This window comes from Furipterus horrens, unplaced genomic scaffold (genome assembly GCF_987537825.1).
Source record: "Furipterus horrens unplaced genomic scaffold, mFurHor1.1.pri manual_scaffold_12, whole genome shotgun sequence".
Lineage (NCBI taxonomy): Eukaryota > Metazoa > Chordata > Mammalia > Chiroptera > Furipteridae > Furipterus > Furipterus horrens.
This window is the reverse complement of record NW_028327182.1, coordinates 55,261,763-55,282,866: the sequence shown is the minus strand read 5'-3', so window position 1 is coordinate 55,282,866 and position 21,104 is coordinate 55,261,763. Positions and strand designations below refer to the sequence as shown.

The following is a 21,104-nucleotide window of genomic DNA, read 5'->3' as shown; positions in this document are numbered from 1 at the left end:
AAAAAAAAAAAAAACTTTTACGTGTCATTGCAACTGGAAAAATAAAGCTGGTTTTTGTCTTTATTGAGTAATGTATTAATTTATTATGTGAATGCACTTGTTCCTTTTTTCTCCCTTTACACAGTGATAGAATTTGTGCCTAAATAGCCATACTAAGTGTCTTTGAGCTGCCCCAAGTTCTGGGAAGGAGGTTGTAGTAGACCTCATTATTTATATGTGAAAACACAAATACAACATTACTCAGAAGCTCCTGTGATTGTTAGAACCAAAAGCATTTTTGAAACTGGGAGGTATGTAGGTGAACCCATTCTACAAGTAATCCTAGAATATCCGAAATACAGTTAAAACTCAAATAAAAGCACATCTTCTAGTTCACAAGTAGTTCTGACAACACCCTGTTAACACATCTTCTTTTGCCCTGTCCAGTTGTATTTGTCATTGGCAGTAGAATGTACAAGAAGTTCCAGCCCCAGGGAAACATCATGGCTAAAGTAGTCAAGTGTATTGGTGTAAGTATCTCAGAAGCTCTCTCTTGATGGTAATTTTACACAACCCAGAACCTTCCACCTCCTCCAAATTAAAATTTAATGAAGTGTTGACTTTTCCTTTAAGCATTTTGTTGGTGTTCTTTACTACAGGGCTGGGAAAAAGTAGGTTATATTACCAGCGATCATTACCCAAATGGTAAATCACAAGTAAGGATATGAAATAACAATAAGACAATACAAATAAATAATACAATAATAAATAAATAAATTATAATATAAGAATAAACTGTTTTTCCTACTCACAACCACAAACCTACTTTTGCCCACCCCTGTATTTTGATAAATTGATGTTTCTTATAAAACTCACCACATGGAAAAGGATACAACAGAACTCAGAAAGGGAGGGATAGCAATGACTCTGGAACTTGTAAGATCAGTGATCAACTTGAATCAAACCAAAGTGACTCTTCACCTATCAAAATGGTAAACAAAGTCTGCCCTTTGTTGGGGAGCAGAGAAACAAAAATGAGGGGGAGTGCTGCTGTGCATTAGGAGTCTGAGGCACAGAAAGTGTCAGTCATCCTACTTTCAGGAATCAGGGCTAAAAAAATAGCTTTTAAAAATGAACACAAATTCACATTTGAAGATTATCAGTGTAATATTTGCAATACCAAAACAACATAAAACAAATATTTACAACAGCAAAAATTTAAGTCCTCCAAGTTGCTGATAATGGGAGAACAACACCTCACTTACAGCAGTTCTATGCCGTAGTATGCAGCCATCAGAAGTCTTGTCTTCAAAGACTATCTGGTGATAGAGACATGCAGAATATGGATTCCTCCATATACATCTACATGGCATATGTACATACAGGCAAACTTAAAATCAGGAAATAAAAGTTAAATGTAGGAATCTTTAAATAATGGAGTCAAATAACTTCATTCCCCCTATTTTTTCCCCATGTTTTTAATGAATATGCATACATTGTGTAATCAGGGGCAAATGTGTCACTTATTTGTAAGAAAAAAAAATGTGTGTGGATGATTTTTTGTATGTGAAGGCAGCCTTAAAGTAAATGTTAGATCATTTACTCTCCCTTTGCCTGGGTTTATTGGATTAAATTACATTTGCGCACTTCATGAAATAAATGTGTTCTCTCAGGATCAAAAACATCATCTTTCCTTTCAGCTATTTATTTTTTTCCTTTTGTACTTTCCTCTAACATTAATTAGGTTGATCCCCTTCACAAAATGTTTTCAAAGCCAGAAGGGGATCTTACCAATGATCTCGCCAAATCCTTCCTTCCCAAGTAATTGACAACTTAGTTCAAACTCCAAAAGAACAACTTCAAGCTCTTTAGAGTCATTAGAATTATATTACCCAGCATCCAAAATCAGCCCACAGCTTTGAGTTATTGTCTTTCAGTCACATTCATGTTCCCAAGCAGCCCCACCATCACCTTCTCTTGCTACTTAAGTGCGCTTTGCTTTTCCTAAAAGCCTCTTACTAACAAGGAATCTTAGAAACCCCTAATTTTATGATGAGTGAGTGGGTCAGTATATTTTTCTAATCATTTTTACCATATTTTAAAATGTGTTCAACTATAACCTTTTTATTTTTATAAGTCCATTTCTGTGTAGTGGGTTCTCACTGTCCTTTGTGTAACTAATCCATTTATTATAGACCTTCATTATTTAATATGGTAGCTATTAACCATATGTGGCTATTATACATTTGAAATGCAGCAAGTTCAACTGGGAAACAGAGTTTTTAATTGAATTTCACTTAATTTAAATTATATAGTATCTTATATACTTCTATATAATATGTTCTTTTAGATTTTAAAACCCAATACTTAGTTCAGTTATTGAAAAACTTTAAAGTATATTGGAACAACTTAAGTATATAAATATAGTTTTTCCAACAAATTTTATGAAATGTAAATACAGATCAAATATTTCTAATAAAAATTTAGCATTCAAATTAAAATGTGCTGTAAGGGTAAAGTATGCCCTGCATTTCAAAGACTTGGTTTAAAAAAAAAGTATGTAAAATTTTTTATGAATTTTTAAAATATTGATTACAGCCATGGCTGGTGTGGCTCAGTGGATTGAGTGCTGGACTATGAACCGAAAAGTCACTGGTTCGATCCCTAGTCAGGGCATATGCCTGGCTTGCAGGCCAGGTCCCCAGTTGGGGGCACATGAGAGGCAACCTCACTTTGATGTAACTGATCGATGTCTTTCTTCTTTCCCTCACTTCTTCCCTCCCTTCCTCTCTATGAATAAAGAAATAAAATCTTTAAAAATAAGTATATTGATTAAGTTCATATTTTGGGTTTGTTGGGTTAAAGAAAATGCATTTAAAATTAATTTTACCTGTTTCCCTTTCACTTTTTAATATGCCTACCAGAAAACATAAATGTCACATTATATTTCTGTTCAATGCTCCTCTCTGGAGAGTAGAGTAGTAACAGTATGAGTTTGTTTACTCCAAACTCACACACTCTTAGTTAGTAAAAGATCAGAAGTAAATGCATATCATGCCTTTTAGCATTGTCATATATATATTTATATATATATTAGTGTTTATAATTTTCTATTTTGCTTCTCTCACAAGTTTTCCATTAAAAGGAGTTTAATTGAAATTTGCTCTTTCTTCCTTTCTTCAGTTTGCCCTCAAAAATAGGTTTAGGCACCGGAATAAGGAATTTCCCAAAAGGGAGCACTGGCTGGACTGGGCTGAAGAGAAGTATGATGTAAGTGATCATTATTGCTTCAGTGGTCCCAGTGACCTTCCTTTAGAAAGTGAACATGCACAGTTGCAATTCATGTTGTTAAGGTTTCATGGATAAGATTAACATCTGTATCTTTGGAACCTTTATCACCACGTTAAGTTAGACTCTGGGAATGTGATTTTTTATATTGAAAAGAAGTTGATAAACAATGGATATAATTTATCAGGAAACAATATTATCTTGTCATAGATTTTCATTTGGTACAATCTGCCAATTATTATGTGTACTTGTGATCACATAACTTTAGTCTGAATATAGAAGAGTTAAATGGTGATGGTGGAACTTACATTTAGTGAAATCTAAATATAAATTCGAGTAATTTACCTCCTAACAGACATTTTTCACTCATATTTTTAAAAGCTTAGGAAGTTTTGGTTTTCCAAAGAAACCTGAGGTAGGACTTTTTTGGAACTGTTAATCACCACCCAAGTTGTCTCTAGATGAAAATAAGTGCAGTGAAACTAACATTGCTGATAACTGTGACATAAGTCGAGTCTGATTTGTTCTTCCCCTGGTCCAACTACAGGCACGGCTTATCTCTCAAATTAAGATGGTTACAAGGGTGATGTTCCTGTATATTCCACTCCCCATGTTCTGGGCCTTGTTTGATCAGCAGGTAATGTGAAACTGTGTTTTTGTAATGTTCGTATGGTAAACATTCTTTGACCACTGCCACATACCAAGCCATAGTTAATATCTAGTTCTTAAAAATGTTCTCTTCCAGTTTCTCTTTTATTCATTTATTTGATCACTTATTCACATTGAGTCTCTTTAAAAAAACAAACAAGCAACTCTAGATGGTTCCATCCACATCTCTGTTGCAAAACGATGAAGAAATTAGATACGATCAAGTAAAGGAGCCTTAGGAAAGATTTGAGCATAGTGTCTGAGACTCTTTCAAATCAAAACTGAAAATAAAGAAAAATATAAAAAAAGAAAAGAAATAAAGGAAAAGCAAAAGAAAACTAAACAAAAAACTGAGAAAAAGTGTTTTCCTATTGATGCATCATAGTAAACCGATGTATTGTAACAGAACCCTTGGGCTGCTCCAATTGAAACAGAACCCATTGGCTGTTTAGTTAGGGACCCGGTTGCCCACCACCAGAATTATAACTCTCAATACCAGAGTTTAGTGAAAAGAAAAAGAAGTGTTTATTTAACAGTTATATAGATTTAGATTATTTGAGGATTTCTGCTGTCAAGTCTTATGTTCTTTACAACACCCACAAACACATAGTTCTGCCTCCCCCTACCAAACCAGGCTAGTTTTAGAAAAGTTAGGGATACCATTTCCCTACTTCCTAGACACAGTTCAGCTTTACTGGTAGCTGTCAATCATTCAATTCTGATTGGGGAGGTCTTACTGTGTTGTGGTGCCTGCCAGCTTTCAATGCAGAACTGCGTGGATTCTCAGCCTCCTTGCAAACTGCCTTCTCAAAGTCGCAGGTACTTCCCTCTCAAAACAGCATGGAGAACTCAGCTTCTTTAATCCACATGGGGAGAGAGAGCCCCTTCTTCCTGCAAACCGCATGGATCTCCTCTCCTTCTCAAAAACACATGGCGAGAGCCCCCACTAAAATGTCTGCAGCTGCTTTTTAAATCTCTGGCTGCGTCCTGTGACCCAGTGGGTGTGGCAGCCAGTTCTGACCATTCACAGAACCCTACACAGGCTCTGTCCGCTCTTTCAGTACCATCCCACAGTCCAAGACCCCTCCCATCTTCCTGGGCCTTGGAAGTTTCAAAGCCATTTGTGCAACAAAGTTACCAGCCACTAGCCCCAGGCACGCAAAGGCATCCTAAAAACTGCTTCCTTTTCCCCATCCCCTAGCCGCAAGCTCCGGGGGTTTTTTGGACACTCCCATTCTGTAACAGTATTACCTTTTATGGGCTCCACAGAATATTTAAACTGACAGGGACTTGCTATCTTCCAATCTAAAATGGTATGCTTGGTTTAGAAGTACTATCCAGAGATACAAAATGACTCCCCCAAAGTCATTCTTATCAGAGCAGGGAACTAGAACCCTGATCATTACCGTGTTGCCTGCTCTTTCTCCCACAGCTATAAGATGCATGCCTAGGAATTCTTCAACATAGGGTTAGATAATTCAACTTATGATGCCTACTAGTCAAAGTAATAAGGTATTCCTTTTAGAAACCAGAATTTCAAAAAAATTACAAACATGCATAATTTTATTGTGCAGGAAGGATTATTATAAGAGTAAGCCATCTCTTGGAAAAAAATTTAATGTACACATTAATCTCCTTATTTGTAAGAATGGAATTTAGAACAGCATTTTAAAGACCAGGGAGGCAGTTTTGCATGTTGAATACAAACTCGTTACTGGATTTGGACTTGTGCTAGAAATACACTCAACACATTTTAGCTATGTGACTTAGGGTAAACCCTTAAGCCTTCTGAAATGGTAATAAGCCATGGCAAGGTTTTGAGGATCAAAATGGAGAACATATATAAAGTAATCAGGGACTGACATATATTAAGAATTTGAACAATAAATGCTAATGGAAAATATATAGAATAAAAAATGAACTATTAAAAAAGAGAGCTCAAACAGTGGCATCATTCATGATTTTCTATGATGTCCTCCTAGTGGAATTGATAGATTATACTGAAACATTTACATCTTTAGTCATCCATGGAAATAATCATACAGTCTTATACAGTCCTGAGTCATCTTTTCCTATAAAATGGGTTGACTGTAAGGAGGCTGCTAAGGTTTAAATTTGTCACTCTCTTCATGGAATCACATTCTAGGATAGCCTAGCCTGTCAAAAATGGTTCTTAGCAATAATAATGTTCTTGAAACTATGATGCCAGTGAATATAGAATATCCTCAGGGTGTAAAGCTACTTTCACTGTGCAGGTAATGTCTTCCTTCCCAAAAAGCCTCAGGAATGCATTTTAGCCTTTCCTGAGGAAAGCTTTATCTTAGTGTAGTACTTTGTGGATTCCTTGTGAGGGGTGGGGGTACTGTCTCGGCAGCCGTCCGTCTCGAGAGACAATGGTGTAGCTTCTTAAGAGTCTATCTGCACCACCGAGAATGGCTGTGCAGTCCGACTCGGGAGTGACACGGTATCTGTCTCCTCCCGTGTTGAATCGACATCTTGCGATGACGCTGGAGTGTCCTCTCCAGTGAAGCTGAAGCTACAGAGCCTGGGCAGGGTGATATGGAGGGTCTGCTGTTGCCCATGCAGCAGACCCCCCCTCTCTTCGCAGCTGAAGGATCCAAGGGAAAGACGGAGTCAATACAGCTTGGCTTCAGGTGCGCCGCAGGAGTTGCCGGTGTTGACTACAACGTCAAACCGCCTTAGGGACTCCGGCTCCGGATTTTCTGTCAGGGTTTACTCCCTTAGCCTTTCCCCTGAAGAGGTATGCCGCAAGGCAGCGGAGGTTTTTTGGAGTCAGAGTTTTCCTTCTCTGTGGGGGTACTGTATGTTATGTTAATTTGTAGAGCAGAAATACAGGTTGTTTCTTCTTACCCAGTATTACAATGGAATTAGGAGATGAACTTGATGTTGAAAAAAATTGTAAATCCCATAACATTTCAGACCTCCTTTCTGATTTGGAAAAAAACTCAACATTGACTTGAAAATGTTTAAAACCCACACTCTCAAATGATGCAGTAAGCTTATTCATTCTTAAGGGCTCAAGGTGGACACTACAAGCAACAACTATGAGTGGGAAAATTGTAAGTTTGAGACATCAATATATTTTACCTGTCCTTGTCACTATTCCTTTGCTTTAGCCCCTTTGCCTTCTTTCTCCTTCCCTTTCATGGCATTTTCAAACCCCAAGTTGATCATCTGTGGGAACTAATCAATGAGACATTTTCCCCCTGTTTCTAGGGAAGTATTGAAATTCAGCCAGATCAGATGCAGGTAAGAGAAAATATTTAAATTGCTTTCAGAGATCAAAGTCACCTTTGAGACAATGGTAACATTAATATCCACTTCACCTGCAGACTGTCAACGCCATCTTGATTGTCATCATGGTCCCCATCGTAGATGCTGTGGTGTATCCTCTGATTGCAAAATGTGGTTTCAACTTCACGTAGGTGACTGTCAGGTTGGGGCGGGGGTGAGGCTCCATTAGTCCTAGGATTTTGCAGCTAGGCTGCACTCCCTCAGCTTCCAGGCCTCCGTGGAAAAAAGTCTTTATCCTCTCCCACAACACCAACTATAAATGGGGCTTTTAAAGTAATACATATGAATTAGATGTCTGTGTGCTGATGTTTCTGAAAGCTTCCCCTTAAAATAAAAGGGCTACTTATAGCAGCCTGTAAAAGCCTCTAATTAAGGCATATATATATACATATATATGGTTGTCCAGAAAAGGCTTCCCCAGGATGTGCCACTTTGGCCCATAAAGTATTTGGAGCTGAAGGCAATCTAGACTCTGTGGGCTCAGGAGAATCTTCTGCCCCTCCCTGCACTATCTAGAATAATCTAAATTGTGGGTCTTGAGCTGAAAGAAATCCAGACCCTATGGGCTCACAAAAAATTTTACCTCTCCCTTAAAGAATTTAAATTTGATTCATTACCAGAAATAACTTTTTATGACTTATCTATATGGCAGGGTAAACATCTAAATTACTGAACACCTTCTTTTCTTATCTTGCAAACTGTGCTCTTTCCCTCTGAAGCCCCAAGGCATCTTTCTTCATTCCTTGGTTCAAGATGCCATGTATATCTCATTTTCTCTTTCTGTCTCTGAACCTCTCATATATATGGGGTTCCCATACATATGTATGCAACTAAATTTGATTACTTTCTCTTGTTAATCTATTGTTAAATTGACATGAGATACATATCAATTTAATTATTAAACTAGCAGAAAGAACAGAGAAGGGGAGAGAAAAATTTCCTCCTCCCCCATAATCTAGATGATAGAAATGTTAACTATAATCCAAAATATCACTGGTATCATAATTTCTAGAAATTAAATGTAAAAATGCAAATGGAAGCTGTATTACATTTAGCATCCTTTGTCTTGGTCATGAATAACAGATGAACAGATACTTTTAATCTCATGTGCTTTGGGAGGGAAGTTAGTTTGTTTGGGGGATGGCAGAAGAGGAGCGCTTCTTTGGGGGATTTATCACTAGCTTGTTTGTATGAAGCTGATTGGGAATCAGTCTCTTGTTTGTCCCATCAGCTCCTTGAAGAAGATAACAGTTGGAATGTTCCTGGCTTCCATGGCTTTTGTGGCAGCTGCAATTGTGCAGGTGGAAATTGATGTGAGTTGCCCTCTGATTCTCCAGTGGCCTTTCTTGGCACAGGTGGGGTGTTCAGAAGTCTTCTTTCTCCAGAACTGAAAGGATTAGGGCAGGCCAGGATCTTTGTTAATAAACTAAGTTGTGGGGCTATGGACAATAATTTACCGAAGGACAAAATAGTCCCTTTCTAACAGCGTGGACTGTAGGTTCTTAGTTCTGCAAAGAATGCAGCCAGAAATAGGGTTAAATGGGTACACTTAATTCTGGGAAAAACTAGACAGCAGTTATATAAGGAGCTTTCATTGCAGTTTTTATAATGGGAGAGAAGTTCATGGAAATTGTTCTTTTATGAACTCCTAAAAGATCTAGTAAAAGAAGTTCAGCACTCACAAAATACTTCAAAACTGTATAAATTGTCTTTTTGATGGATAGCTTGGCTTTTGTATTCTAACTTTCCTTATAATGGTTAGTACCCAAGCTAATTCACACATCTATTGGGCCCACAATGGGGCTAAACTAGGCTCCTAATGCCCTTAGTCTGAGATCAGGTCCTAGAAACCTGATCTGTCTCACTCTCTCTCCCTCACTCTCTCCTTCCTTCTCTACTTTTAATTTCTAGTTTTTAATTTTTAATTGTGATAAAATATACAGAACAAAATTTACTATCTCAGTCATTTCTAAGTGTACAGTTCAGTGGTCTTAAGTATATTCACATTATTGTGCACTTAATCTTCAGAATGCTTTATAGCTTCAACAACTACACATTCCTCCTCCCCGCCCCACAACCCCTGGTAACCACCATTCTACTTTCTGTCTCTATGAATTTGAATATTCTAGGTACTGCATTAAGTGAAATCATAATATTTGTCTGTGACTGGCTTATTTCATTTAGCATAATGTTGTCAAGATTCAACCATGTGGAGCATGTGTCAGAATTCCCTTCCTTTTTAAAGCTGAGTAATATTCAGCTTTAGCTGAATATAGCTCATTTTGTTTATCCTTTCATCTGTTGATTGACACTTGAGTTGTCTCACCTCTTGGCTATTGTGAATAATGCTGCTATGATCACGGGTGTAGTCACTTTCTCTTGAACATAGCTAGCCTTGTGGAAAATTAATTGTGGGGCTAAAATAAAAATAGATTGCTTTAGTGACGCTGGAATTTGAAAGAGGAAATGTCAGGAAAAGGCAGAAACCCTGAGACAGGAGGGCATAAAGCATTTGTGAGAGGCTGTTTAGAGCACAGGTCCAGAGCTGAGGTCTGGGCTTCCAAAGTTACATGGGAGGCATCTGGGGAGAGCACATCTCAGGTGCCACAACAAGTTAAGCATTCATTTAAGCTATGGCTACTCTGACCCTCCTCAGATATTAGCCTTCATAACTTAGCATCCCTTGACCTGGCAGTAGATGAATAGGTTCAAGATATGAGCAAGAATGGCCTCTTTCTGATTACTTCCACGTTTTGCACAAACATTTTCTCTGGGTACCATGAACTGAGAGATTGGAGGCTTGGTTGGTGGGAGGGGATGCCACAACAAGTTAAGCATTCATTTAAGCTATGGCTACTCTGACCCTCCTCAGATATTAGCCTTCATAACTTAGTATCCCTTGACCTGGCGGTAGATGAATAGGTTCAAGATATGAGCAAGAATAGCCTCTTTCTGATTACTTCCACGTTTTGCACAAACATTTTCTCTGGGTACCATGAACTGAGAGATTGGAGGCTTGGTTGGTGGGAGGGGATGCCTCAGCCAGTACAGCTTTCCATGGCTGGGGAAGTTGACTCCAGCACCAAAGTTAACTTATATTCCATATAAACTGAGGACCTCACTTCCAATTATGTTTTATTTTGCTCAGAAAACTCTTCCAGTTTTCCCCAAAGGAAAGGAAGTCCAAATTAAAGTATTAAATATAGGAAATGATAAGATGACTATATATTTTCCTGAAGAGATGGTGTATGTTGACCAAATGTCTCATGTAAGTAGAAGAAACTGCAGTTTTCTTTTTCATCATCTGATCTGAGTTATAGTAGAATTTGCAGAAGCTGATTTTTTTGGTCCTTATATAAATTCCAAGACAAGTCTAGAAGTGAAATATCTTAGTATCTTGATATCCTTTTGGCTTCACTCTGGACCAGGGCAAATCAAACTTTAATGTGCATATGAATCACTGGGGGAGCTTGTTAAGATGCAGATTCTTGATTGGTAGGTCTTTAGCCTTCATTTTATAAAAGTTTTTAGGTGCTGTTGCTGCTGGTGGTATATGGACCCACAATTTAAATAGCAAGACCTGTGTCAGTCAGTGGTCCTCCACCAGGAGCAATATGTAATGGGAAAGAAGTTTATGGAACTTCTTCTATGCAATATGAACTCCTAAAAGATCTAGTTAAAAGAAGTTCAGCACTCACAAACTACTTCAAAGATGTGTCTTTTTGATGGAATTCTTCCCTTTTGTATTGTAACTTTTCTAATAATAATTAGTTCTCAAGCTAAGTCACATGCCCATTGGACCCACAATGGGGATAAACAAACTAGACTCCTAATGCCCTTATTCTGAGATCAGGTCCTAGAAACTAGGTATTATGTTGTAGTTAAGGGACATCTGACAATCTCTGGAGACATTTTTTGTTGTCACTCCTGGGAGCGCTATTGGCATGTCCTATGTAGAAGCCAGGGATGCCGATACACAGCGCCCCACCCAAACAAAGAGTGATCTGGCTCCACATGTCAATAGGGCCAAGGTTGGAAAAGCTAATGTGGACAGTCATTGGTCTAGATTAAAGGTTCTCATTCTTGAGTCCATATTGGAATCTCCTGGAAAGCTTTGAAAATTCTTGTATTTGGGCCCCACTCCCACAGATTTTGATTAAACTTGTCTCATTCCTGTTTAGACACAATTAAGAACCACTCCCTTATATCTTGCCAAACTAATAATATTGAATTAAAAAGAAAGTTTGATTCCCAATGGGCAGCCCAGTACTGATTATCTCCAAGGCTGATGCTATTCTTTGCCCAATGATAGACATGATTTCCCTTCATAAAACAAAATAAAAGTAAAATGCTGGAGGAAAAGTATAATTCCTATGGTAATACTCAACCCTTCATGGCAGAGTATATAAGGGTGGGGGGCTAAGACAAATCAATGCCAGCTCCCCTAAGGCATTTTTCAATGTGGATGAATATGCACTGGCAATGTCAAATAACATGCACTGGCAATGTCAGATAATATGCCATAACAGTGTCCAATGACACAGTTCAGAACAAGACTCTGGCATTAACTATGACTCCTCTCCCCATTACAGACAAATACATTTAGAACTTTTGACGTGGACAAACTGACAAGTATAAACATTTCTTCTACTGGATCACCAGTCACTCCAGTAACTCATAACTTTGAGCAGGGCCATCGCCATACCCTTCTAGTGTGGGCTCCCAACCATTACCACGTGGTAAGTAACTGGACACCTACAACTGACTCTTTACTATATGTGATATTGGAGACATAGTCTTTTAGTGGTGTGACTTTGTTTTACCTCTATGTAGATAACCCTCATTTCTTCCTTCTTCATTTGATTTCCAATAAAAGTTTGACTGGTGGATGGGAAGGATTAATATTAAATATTTTTAAAGAACTTTTGAGCATTGTGTGTGTGCATGTGTGTTTACATATATACAACTCACACAGAGTACATATGTGCATTCTCAGTGACTTTTTGAGATGAAGTTTAAAATATATCTTTAATTGTATTAATTTTAAAATTTTTCCCCGAGTAATCAGAAAATTGGAGCAGTTTATGTAAAAAATATAGGAAACATATCAGGTAAAAATAATAAAAATACATATAAAATATTTCATGGCAAATATAGGCATCTAGATATGCCACTCAGTATATAAAGCTGCTATGAAGGTGTAATTGAACTAAATGAAAGAGTTGTGGATATTCTGTAAGGTGAATTTAAGTGAGCTTCTATAGAACTGCAATATAAAATTAAGACTTCTGGATTGTGTGTATAATTAGAGAGCTGTTGAATGGCTTGTTCTACATTCTCAGAGAGCAGGGTTCTGTGGAACCACTGGAAAGCAATCATGAAAAACTGCAGAGGCTCATGTTAACTTCAAGGAAAAGCAGGGCTGAAGGATGGAGCCCTCCAAATGTCATTATTATGCCCTTCACTTCCAGGATAAATGTCACCATTATTCTCCTTCTCAGAGGCTGAAATGGTTATCTAGATGTATTCTAATGGATTAGGTTTTAAAATGTTTTCTTTTTTAGGTCAAGGATGGCCTTGACCAGAAGCCAGAAAAAGGACAAAATGGAATCAGGTATAGTATTTCTTTAAAAATTAAGTTATATCAGCTTCTTATGGAAGTAATGTGTACTCATAGTAAAGTCCAACTGTAACAAGGATATAAAATGAGAGTATGGATTCATCCCAAGAAGGTAAAGTTGGTTCAATATTTTTTTAAATACTCAATATAATTTATTATATTAATAAACTAAAGAGGAAAATCCATAAAATCATATCAACTGATGCAGGAAAGGCGTTTGATCTAATTCGGTATCCATTTATGAGAAAAACTCTCAGCAAACTAGTAATTGAAGAGAACTTCCTTACTCAGAAAAAGGACATTAAAAAATAAAATCCCCAAGATACCATTATACTTAATAGTGAAACTCAAAATGCTCTCCCCATAAGATCAGAAACAAAGTAAGATTATCTGTTCTCTTTACTCATATTCAACATCCTTCCAGAGGCTAATACAATATGACAAGAAAAAGGAGTACAAGTATCTAGATTGAAAAGGAAGAAAATTAAACTTAATACTCACAGATAGTATAATTATCTGTATAGAACATCCCAAGGACTCTACAAAAAAAGCTCATGGAATCAATAAGTGAGTTTAAAAAGAGTCTGTGATACAAGGCCAACCACAAAACAAATATACTTCAAAACGCCAGCAGTGACTGATTGGAAACTGAAAGTTTAAATAGCATGCACAATTCCAAAAAAGGATGAAATACTAGTTATAAGTATAAGAAAACATATTTGAGAGTTGAAGCTGCAAAAGGCTTATGAAACAAACCAGTGAAGAGCTAAATAAATGGACAGGTATGCTTGTACATTTATTAGAAGGCTTCATATTATAAAGATGTTGGTTCTCCTCCAATTAACCTGTGACTTTAGTACAGTTCTTATCAAGATCAGAGCATTACTTTTTGTTTATTTTTTCCAGTTTTATTGAGCTATAACTGACAAAATTGTATGTATTTAAACTGTACATTATTATGATTTAATATATGTATACATTGTGAAGTATTTACCATATTAAGTTAACACATACATCACATCACACTTAATGTTTTTTTAAAGTATATTTTATTGATTATGCTGTTATAGTTGTCCCAATTTTTTCCCTTTGCCCTCTTCCACCCATTACCCCCATTCCTTTCAGCAATTCCCCCTCTTTAGTTCATGTCACTGAGTCGTGCATGTAAGTTCTTCGGCTTCACATTATTTTATAATATTTTGTCTATTTTGTTCATAACAATTATGCTTCTTAATCCCTGCACCATTTCCTCCTTTTCCACCTTCACCTCCCAGCTGATAACCCTCCAAATGATCCCTATACCTATGATTCTGTTCCTGTTCTGGTTATTTTCTCAGTTTGTTTTTGTTTTTGTTTTTTAGATTCCATTGATAGTTATGAGTTTGTTGTCCTTTTAATGTTCATAGTTTTTTTATCTTCTTTTCTTAAATAAGCCCTTCAACAATTGATATCATAATGGCTTGGTGATGATGAACTCCTTTAGCTTTACCTTGTCTGGGAAGAACATTGTCTACCCTTCCATTCTAAATAATAGCTTTGCTGGATAGAGTAATCTTGGTTGTAGGTTTTTGCTTTTCATTATTTTTTTAATGTGTTTTATTGATTATAATGTTACATTTGTCCCAATTTCCCTTCCCTCTGCTCCCCTCCACCCTGTGGCCCCCCTCCCTCCAGTTGTCCCCCCTTTTAGACCATGTCCATTAGTTGTGCATATAGTTCTTCTCAACCTCTCTCTGTCTATTCCATTCCCTCCTACCATGATCCCCAATTCCTATATCATCTCCCTCCCTCTCCCCATTCCCCCTCCCTGTTGACCTCCCCCCGATATATTCCCCATACCTATAGTTCTTTTTCCACTCTCGTTGCCTGTTTAGTTTGCCTTTGTTTCAATTCCCTAGCTTCCGTTGTTTCTTGTGATGCAGTTTTCATTTTAGATTTCATAGTTTTGATCCTCCTTTTTCTAAACCAATCCCTTTAACATCTCATATAACAGTGGTTTGGATCTAATGAACTCTTTCAGTTTTGTTTTGTCCTGGAAACACTTTCTCTGCCCTTCTGTTCTGAATGACAATTTCGCTGAATAGAGCATTCATGGTTGTAGGTTTTTGCTTTTCATTACTTTGAATATTTCTTGCCAGTCCCTTCTTGCCTGCATGGTCTCCCTTGAGAAGTCAGCTGATAGTCTAATTGGGACCCCTTCGTACATGATTCTTTTCTTCTCTCTTGCTGTTTTTAAGATTCTCTCTTTATCTTTAACTTTTGACATTTTGATTATAATGTGTCTTGGAGTGGTTCTCCCTGGGTCCAGTTTTTTTTGGAACTCTCTGTGCTTCCTGGACCTGTAAGTCTATTTCCTTCCCCAAGTTTGGGAAGTTCTGCTTTATTATATTTTCACTCAATTTTTCAATTTCTAGTTCATCCTCTTCGCCTTCTGGCAAACCAATGATTCTTATGTTGGGCCTTTTATAGCTGTCCCAGAGGTTTCTGATCCTCTCATCCTTGCTTCCCATTTCCTCTCTCTGCACTCGTTGACTGTTTGTTCCTTCTCTGTGTTCAGGTTTGTTGATTTGAACTCTGGATTTTTTTTCCTCACCATCTGTCTCGTATGTGGTTTTGTTCCTTTCATTATGAGTGTTTTTCGATTCTTTCTCATCTTTTTCCAGATCTTTTGTTAATTCTGTAAGCCACCTGATAACAATGGCCCTGAACTGAGCCTCTGACAGGTTTCTTATTTGTTCATCTGTCAGATTCTTCATCTGTTGCCTGGTGAGCTGCGCCACCGGGATTTCTATAGTCGTCTGTCTCATTTTGACAGATGCGTTTTGTTTTCTTGGGCCGACTATAGGGGGCAGTGCCTGTGTACTCGTCAGGACCCAGCGACCGGCAGCAATCTGCAACCTTTTTCGCTGCGCTGTGGCCCTTTGTCGTCACTGCCCAGCAACCGGCGGTGGTCCAGCAACCTTTCTCGCCATGCTGTGGTGCTTTGTCGTCACAACCCAGCTACCGGCGCCTATCCGCAACCTATTTCGCAGCACTGTGGCGCTTTCTGTGGGGGTGGGGGTCCAAGATGGATTCACACAGTTATTCCGCTAGGAGACCGGGATCCATCCTCCCACCCTCTTGGGCCTCACCGCTCAAGGCGATGTGGTGGCTGCTCTTCCCAGAGTTGGGGTTGCAAGCTGCTGGGGGTTCGACTGCAGCCGGGATTGTTCTCCCTGCCGCTGGGATTGTTCTCCCTGCTGCTGGGATTGTTCTCCCTGCCGCTGTCCCTGGTCCGACCGCAAACAGCACCACCCCCTTTTGCTCTTCCTACCTGCCCAAAGGGCGCCGCTGGTTTATAACTTCATACATTGGGCTTCTGTATAGTTATATTTTCTGGAATTTCTGGTTATCTTTTGTTTTGAAGTAGTTGTATTCCTCTCTAGTTGTAGAGGGAGACCGAGCGTGTCCGTCTAAGCCTCCATCTTGGCCGGAAGTTGCTTTTCATTACTTTGAATATTTCTTGCCAGTCTCTTCTTGCCTGCAAAGTCTCCTTTAAGAAATCAGCTGATAATCTAATTGGGACCCCTTTGTACATAATTCTTTTCCTCTCTCTCACTGCTTTTAAGATTCTCTCTTTATCTTTAATTTTTGACATTTTGATTATAATCTGTCTTGGTGTGGTTCTCCCTGGGTACAGTTTTTTTGGACCTGTAAGTCTATTTCCTTCCCCAAGTTAGGAAAGTTCTGCTTCATTATTTTTTCACGTAATCTTTCAATTTCTCGTTCTTTTTTCACCTTCTGGCAACTCTATGATTCGGCTATTGGCCCACTTATAGCTATCCGATAAGTTTCTGAGCCTCTCCTCATTTTCCTCACTTTTCATTTCCTCTTTCTGCACTGGTTGACTGCTTGTTCCTTCCCTATGTGCCTCTAGATGTTGCCCTGGCCATCGTTCCCAAGTGGGTGGGTCTGCTGACAATTCTAGGACCATGGGGGCCCTTTAAACAAGCAGACTCTGCTGAGACCAGCAGTTTCTGCCTCCACCTCAACCCCCACTGATCTGCACAGTCAGAAGCACTGAGGCTTTATTTTCCCTGGTGCTGGGACCGTAAGCTGCACGGTCTGGTAAGGAGCTGGGAATGCTCCCCAGGTGTCTCTCCTGACTTTTTAAAACGTGTGACTGCTCTTCCTGCTGGCCTGCCTGCTGCCGCCACCACACTGCATCCTCTCCACCCAGGCTCCATCCCTCCTACCTGTCTGGATGAGTATTTCTTCTTTATATCTTTGTTTGCTGGATTTCCATGCACTTTGATTATCTGGGACTTCTGGTTGTTTCTAGTTTTGAGGTAGTTGTATTCCTTCTTAGTTTTGGAGGGAGACGTAGCATGCCTGTCTATGCCTCCTTCTTGGCCGGAAGTCTCTAAAAGAAATTTTTGTGTTAAACATAGTTACCATATGATCCAGAAATTTCACTCCTATGTATATGCCCAAGAGAAATGAAAACATATGTCTACCCAAGAACTTCTAGATGAATGTCCGTAGGAGCACTACTTACAATAGCCAAAATGTGGAAACAACTCAAATGACCATCAAGTGATAAACTGGGGTCTATCCATATAATGGAATATTATTCAACCATAAAAAGGAATGAGATACTGATATATGCTATATAATATGAATTCACCTTAAAAATATTATGCTAAGTGAAAGGAGCCAATCAGAAATATTCCATACTATATGATTTCATTTACATGAAATGACAGGCAAATATATACAGACAGAGAGCAGATTAGTGGTTGCTGGGGACTGAGGGAGGGGCCATGGGAGTTACTGCTAATGAGTATCAAGTTTCTTTTTGGAGTGATGAAAATTAGATTGTGGTGGTGGTTGCACAATCTTGAGGACATACTAAAGCCACTGAATTGTACACTTTAAATTGGTGAATTTCATGGCATGTAAATTTATTTCACAAAGCCGTTTTAAAAAAAATGAGAAGAAAGCAATCTCTTGGCACCTTGGTTATTCTTTAAGGAACTGTTCCCATACTTGTCATTTTCTCAGCTGGTTCCCATTCTCCTTACCTCATTCCATGATCACTTTGTAGCCTTAGATCCTGGTACTTCTAAGAGGCCTAAGCTAACTTGAGCCTTAATGGGACCCTAGGACTGACAGGGCCTGATTACAACTATTAGAGTATAATAGATCTTGGATCTCTGCTCTCCTCACACTTCAAAGCACTCAGAGTGTATTTTCTGTTTATGCTCTATTTTCTATATTTTTGTGTGTTTTCATATGAATGAAAGCACATCTGATATGTATGATGTTGCATTTTTTCAGTTTTTTTTTCTTTCTTTCTTTTTTTGTATCTTATCAGGCTGAGACATGTGTCAGGAAGATAATAGTACTCTGGTATAGTACTACAAGTCTTATGGTGAGATTTATGCAGAGTCTTATAAGTTACAGAGTCAGGCCCCAGGCCCAAGGGCCTACTTCCTAAATTCATATTCTGCCCACTGTCTCTCCTTTGAGTGGCTCATCTTAATCTGATAAAAGCAGCTTTGACAGTTTGAAGCAGTGTTAATTCTACCTATTAGGCTCTTTGGGACACATATCAGGTTCAGATTCCTATATTAATCACCTATCAAACTACAAGTCAGGATATCAGGACCTGAGTTTAATTCATAGGTTCTCCGCAACTTCTGCTTTTGGTCCTCCACCACTTTAGCTCTTAAGCTTCTGAAGCAAGGAACACAATGGCATAGCTACCTTCTTCAAGGGAAAGAGATTTCAGTCCACATCTAATACTCCAAACATCATTGAAATACTTCCTAGTTACAAAGTACTTAGAACACTTCCTGGTATTTAACTGTATTAAAATTTTAGGTGTGGTTTCATGAGTGGGTGAGCAAGGGCAAGCCTGGGGTTGCTTATTTTCTGCCTTCACTCTAGGAATCTTCTGTAAATATCTTCAATTTCTTCTGATAGGGAGCATAGCCCAACTTCAGGTGCATATACTGTGATTTAGAGCTAACCATTCCTTAGTCCATTCGCAAGACAGATTTCTGTTTTCTGTTTCAGATTTGTAAATGCTTTTGGTGGGAGCTTTAGTATCACAATGGATGGGAAAGTATATAAAGATGTCACCAGTCACAATGCCAGCAAATATCTGTTTTTTCCTTCTGGCATGTAAGTACCTATACTGGACACTTTGTTTCAAAGTTCTTGGATTTCAAGTCTTATTCTTTAAATAATATATTGAAGCTTTTAAAATTTTTTTCATTATTCTATCACAGTTGTCTCGATTTTTCCCCCTTTGCTCTCTTCCACCCAGCCCACCACCCTCTCCCACAGTCAGTCCCCATGCTGTTGTCCATGTCCATGGGTCATTAATACACATTCTTTGTCTAGTCCCTTCCCCTTCTTATCGCCATTATTCCCTTCCACCCCCACCCCTAGTCACTGTCAGTCTGTTCCATGTTTCCATGCCTCTGAAAATATTGAAGCTTTTAATACCAAGAATGTTAATCTATATTATTTTTTTCTATAGAAAAAGCATCATACTAAACTCAACAGGGATTCCAGAAAACTGCAGCAATTCTTTTGAATCCAACCTTAGTTTCGGTAGTGCATATACCTATGTAATCACCAAGAAGGTTAGTAACTGGTTCAATCAAATCAGAAGTGCTTCTCAAACTTTCTTCACCTGAGTCCTCACAAACACTTAGGACATAATCATGATTTTACTAGAGTATTATTAGGATCTGTATTTTAAATGCGCTTAGAATTAATTAAGTTCACTACAAGTCTTTAACTTACCATTGACTTAAGTTCACCATTAGAATAAAACTAAACAAACTAACTTACTCTCACTAAAAGTTCACATTGACCAGTATTTGATGTTTTTAGTTCACAGAGATGGCAATGTTTTAAATGAAACTGACTTCCAATCTATTCCCTTATTTAAGAGGAAAACACTAGTGAACATATTATCAAATCCCACCATGGCTATCTCATCACAAGTATGAAACACAATGTTGCGCATTTACACTGAAAACATGTTCTTACTTGGTAAACCATATGACATAGCCCTAGAAGTCAAAACTTAATTTGCCAGTTTGAGCAATATTTACTTTAGAAGCAATCCTGATTTTAATTTCTTTTTCTCACTTTTGCTGTATTGATTTAGGATGATGGCTGCCCTGCACTGAAAAAATTTGAAGATATTTCACCCAACTCAGTTAGCATGGCCCTGCAAATCCCACAGTATTTCCTCCTCACCTGTGGTGAGGTGGTATTCTCTGTCACAGGATTGGAGTTCTCATATTCTCAGGTTTCTTGTTCATTGTTTTTACCACCCTTCTGCTAAACCCCCTACCTTCAAAATGCTGCTGGGCCCACATTTAAATCTGGGTTAGCCATACATTTATAGTGTAAGATAGTTCTAGAAAGCATATAGTATATTCCACCAAACAAGGTTTTTGAGATCACCATGCCTTGTCTTTATATTGACTAAGAATATTACTGTTTAGCTTCATGATTGCATATATCACATGTTTCTGTATCCCCACAATCATACACAGAGGTTTATAGTCCAAAGTAGGAAAAACTATATTAACAAGGTCATGATAGTCAGGTGACTCTGCTTTCTGAGACAACCAAATGGTATCAACAATTTATAACAGTGCTCATTTCCAGGTCTATGCCCTCATTATCTTTAAGGTTCAATTGAGGTCTCTCGGTAGCTCCTAGTAAACATAGCGATTAAGGCCTAGCTTTTAAACATTTAAAAATTATTTCTTTATGTACGTTATACTAATGAGGCAGGTTTTGCCAATACCTGAATTAGAGTTTAATTTCTGAATGATTTTACCAAAGCTATAGCAGTTATAGTCATTGTATCCCCCTATCTAGTAGTTTCGAGTTTTTCAGTAAAGGTTGTAAATATGAGCTGGATAACCCCTTTCTGTGGTGACCTCAGTCTAATAAAGGAGATGATATAACAGAGATAACAAGAGTCTGAAGAGAGGTTTGGTGACATGGCAGGGAAGCTCACAGAAGAGCAAGCTCACAGCTGCCAGAGAGCAGCCTCCATGTGGGGGGAAGAAGTGTCATGCTGAATGTCTTTCCTTACAAACTACTGCAGAAATAGAATCAGTTCATCTTAGAGTTGTCTGTTTAACTAGGATGGCAACTTTGCAAATATGTGGAGAGTGAAAAACAAAGGCTTCTTGTATGTTTGTACAACTTGAGGATTTAGAGTATCGTGCTATCC

The 21,104-nt window shown here is 38.3% G+C and overlaps 1 protein-coding gene across 1 annotated transcript in view; it reads left to right on the top strand.

Moving 5' to 3' along the window:
- Positions 1-21,104, top strand: part of SLC15A1 (solute carrier family 15 member 1) — a 48,387-nt gene that overhangs the window by 25,315 nt on the left and 1,968 nt on the right. Inside the window, exons 9-21 of the mRNA XM_090257969.1 lie at positions 427-509; positions 3,163-3,249; positions 3,815-3,904; positions 6,951-6,995; positions 7,153-7,185; positions 7,269-7,357; positions 8,462-8,543; positions 10,379-10,498; positions 11,823-11,969; positions 12,795-12,844; positions 18,911-19,018; positions 19,380-19,485; positions 20,019-20,162. Coding sequence (XP_090114095.1) covers positions 427-509; positions 3,163-3,249; positions 3,815-3,904; positions 6,951-6,995; positions 7,153-7,185; positions 7,269-7,357; positions 8,462-8,543; positions 10,379-10,498; positions 11,823-11,969; positions 12,795-12,844; positions 18,911-19,018; positions 19,380-19,485; positions 20,019-20,162 — 1,184 coding nt within the window. The remainder of the gene's footprint in view (positions 1-426; positions 510-3,162; positions 3,250-3,814; positions 3,905-6,950; positions 6,996-7,152; positions 7,186-7,268; positions 7,358-8,461; positions 8,544-10,378; positions 10,499-11,822; positions 11,970-12,794; positions 12,845-18,910; positions 19,019-19,379; positions 19,486-20,018; positions 20,163-21,104) is intronic.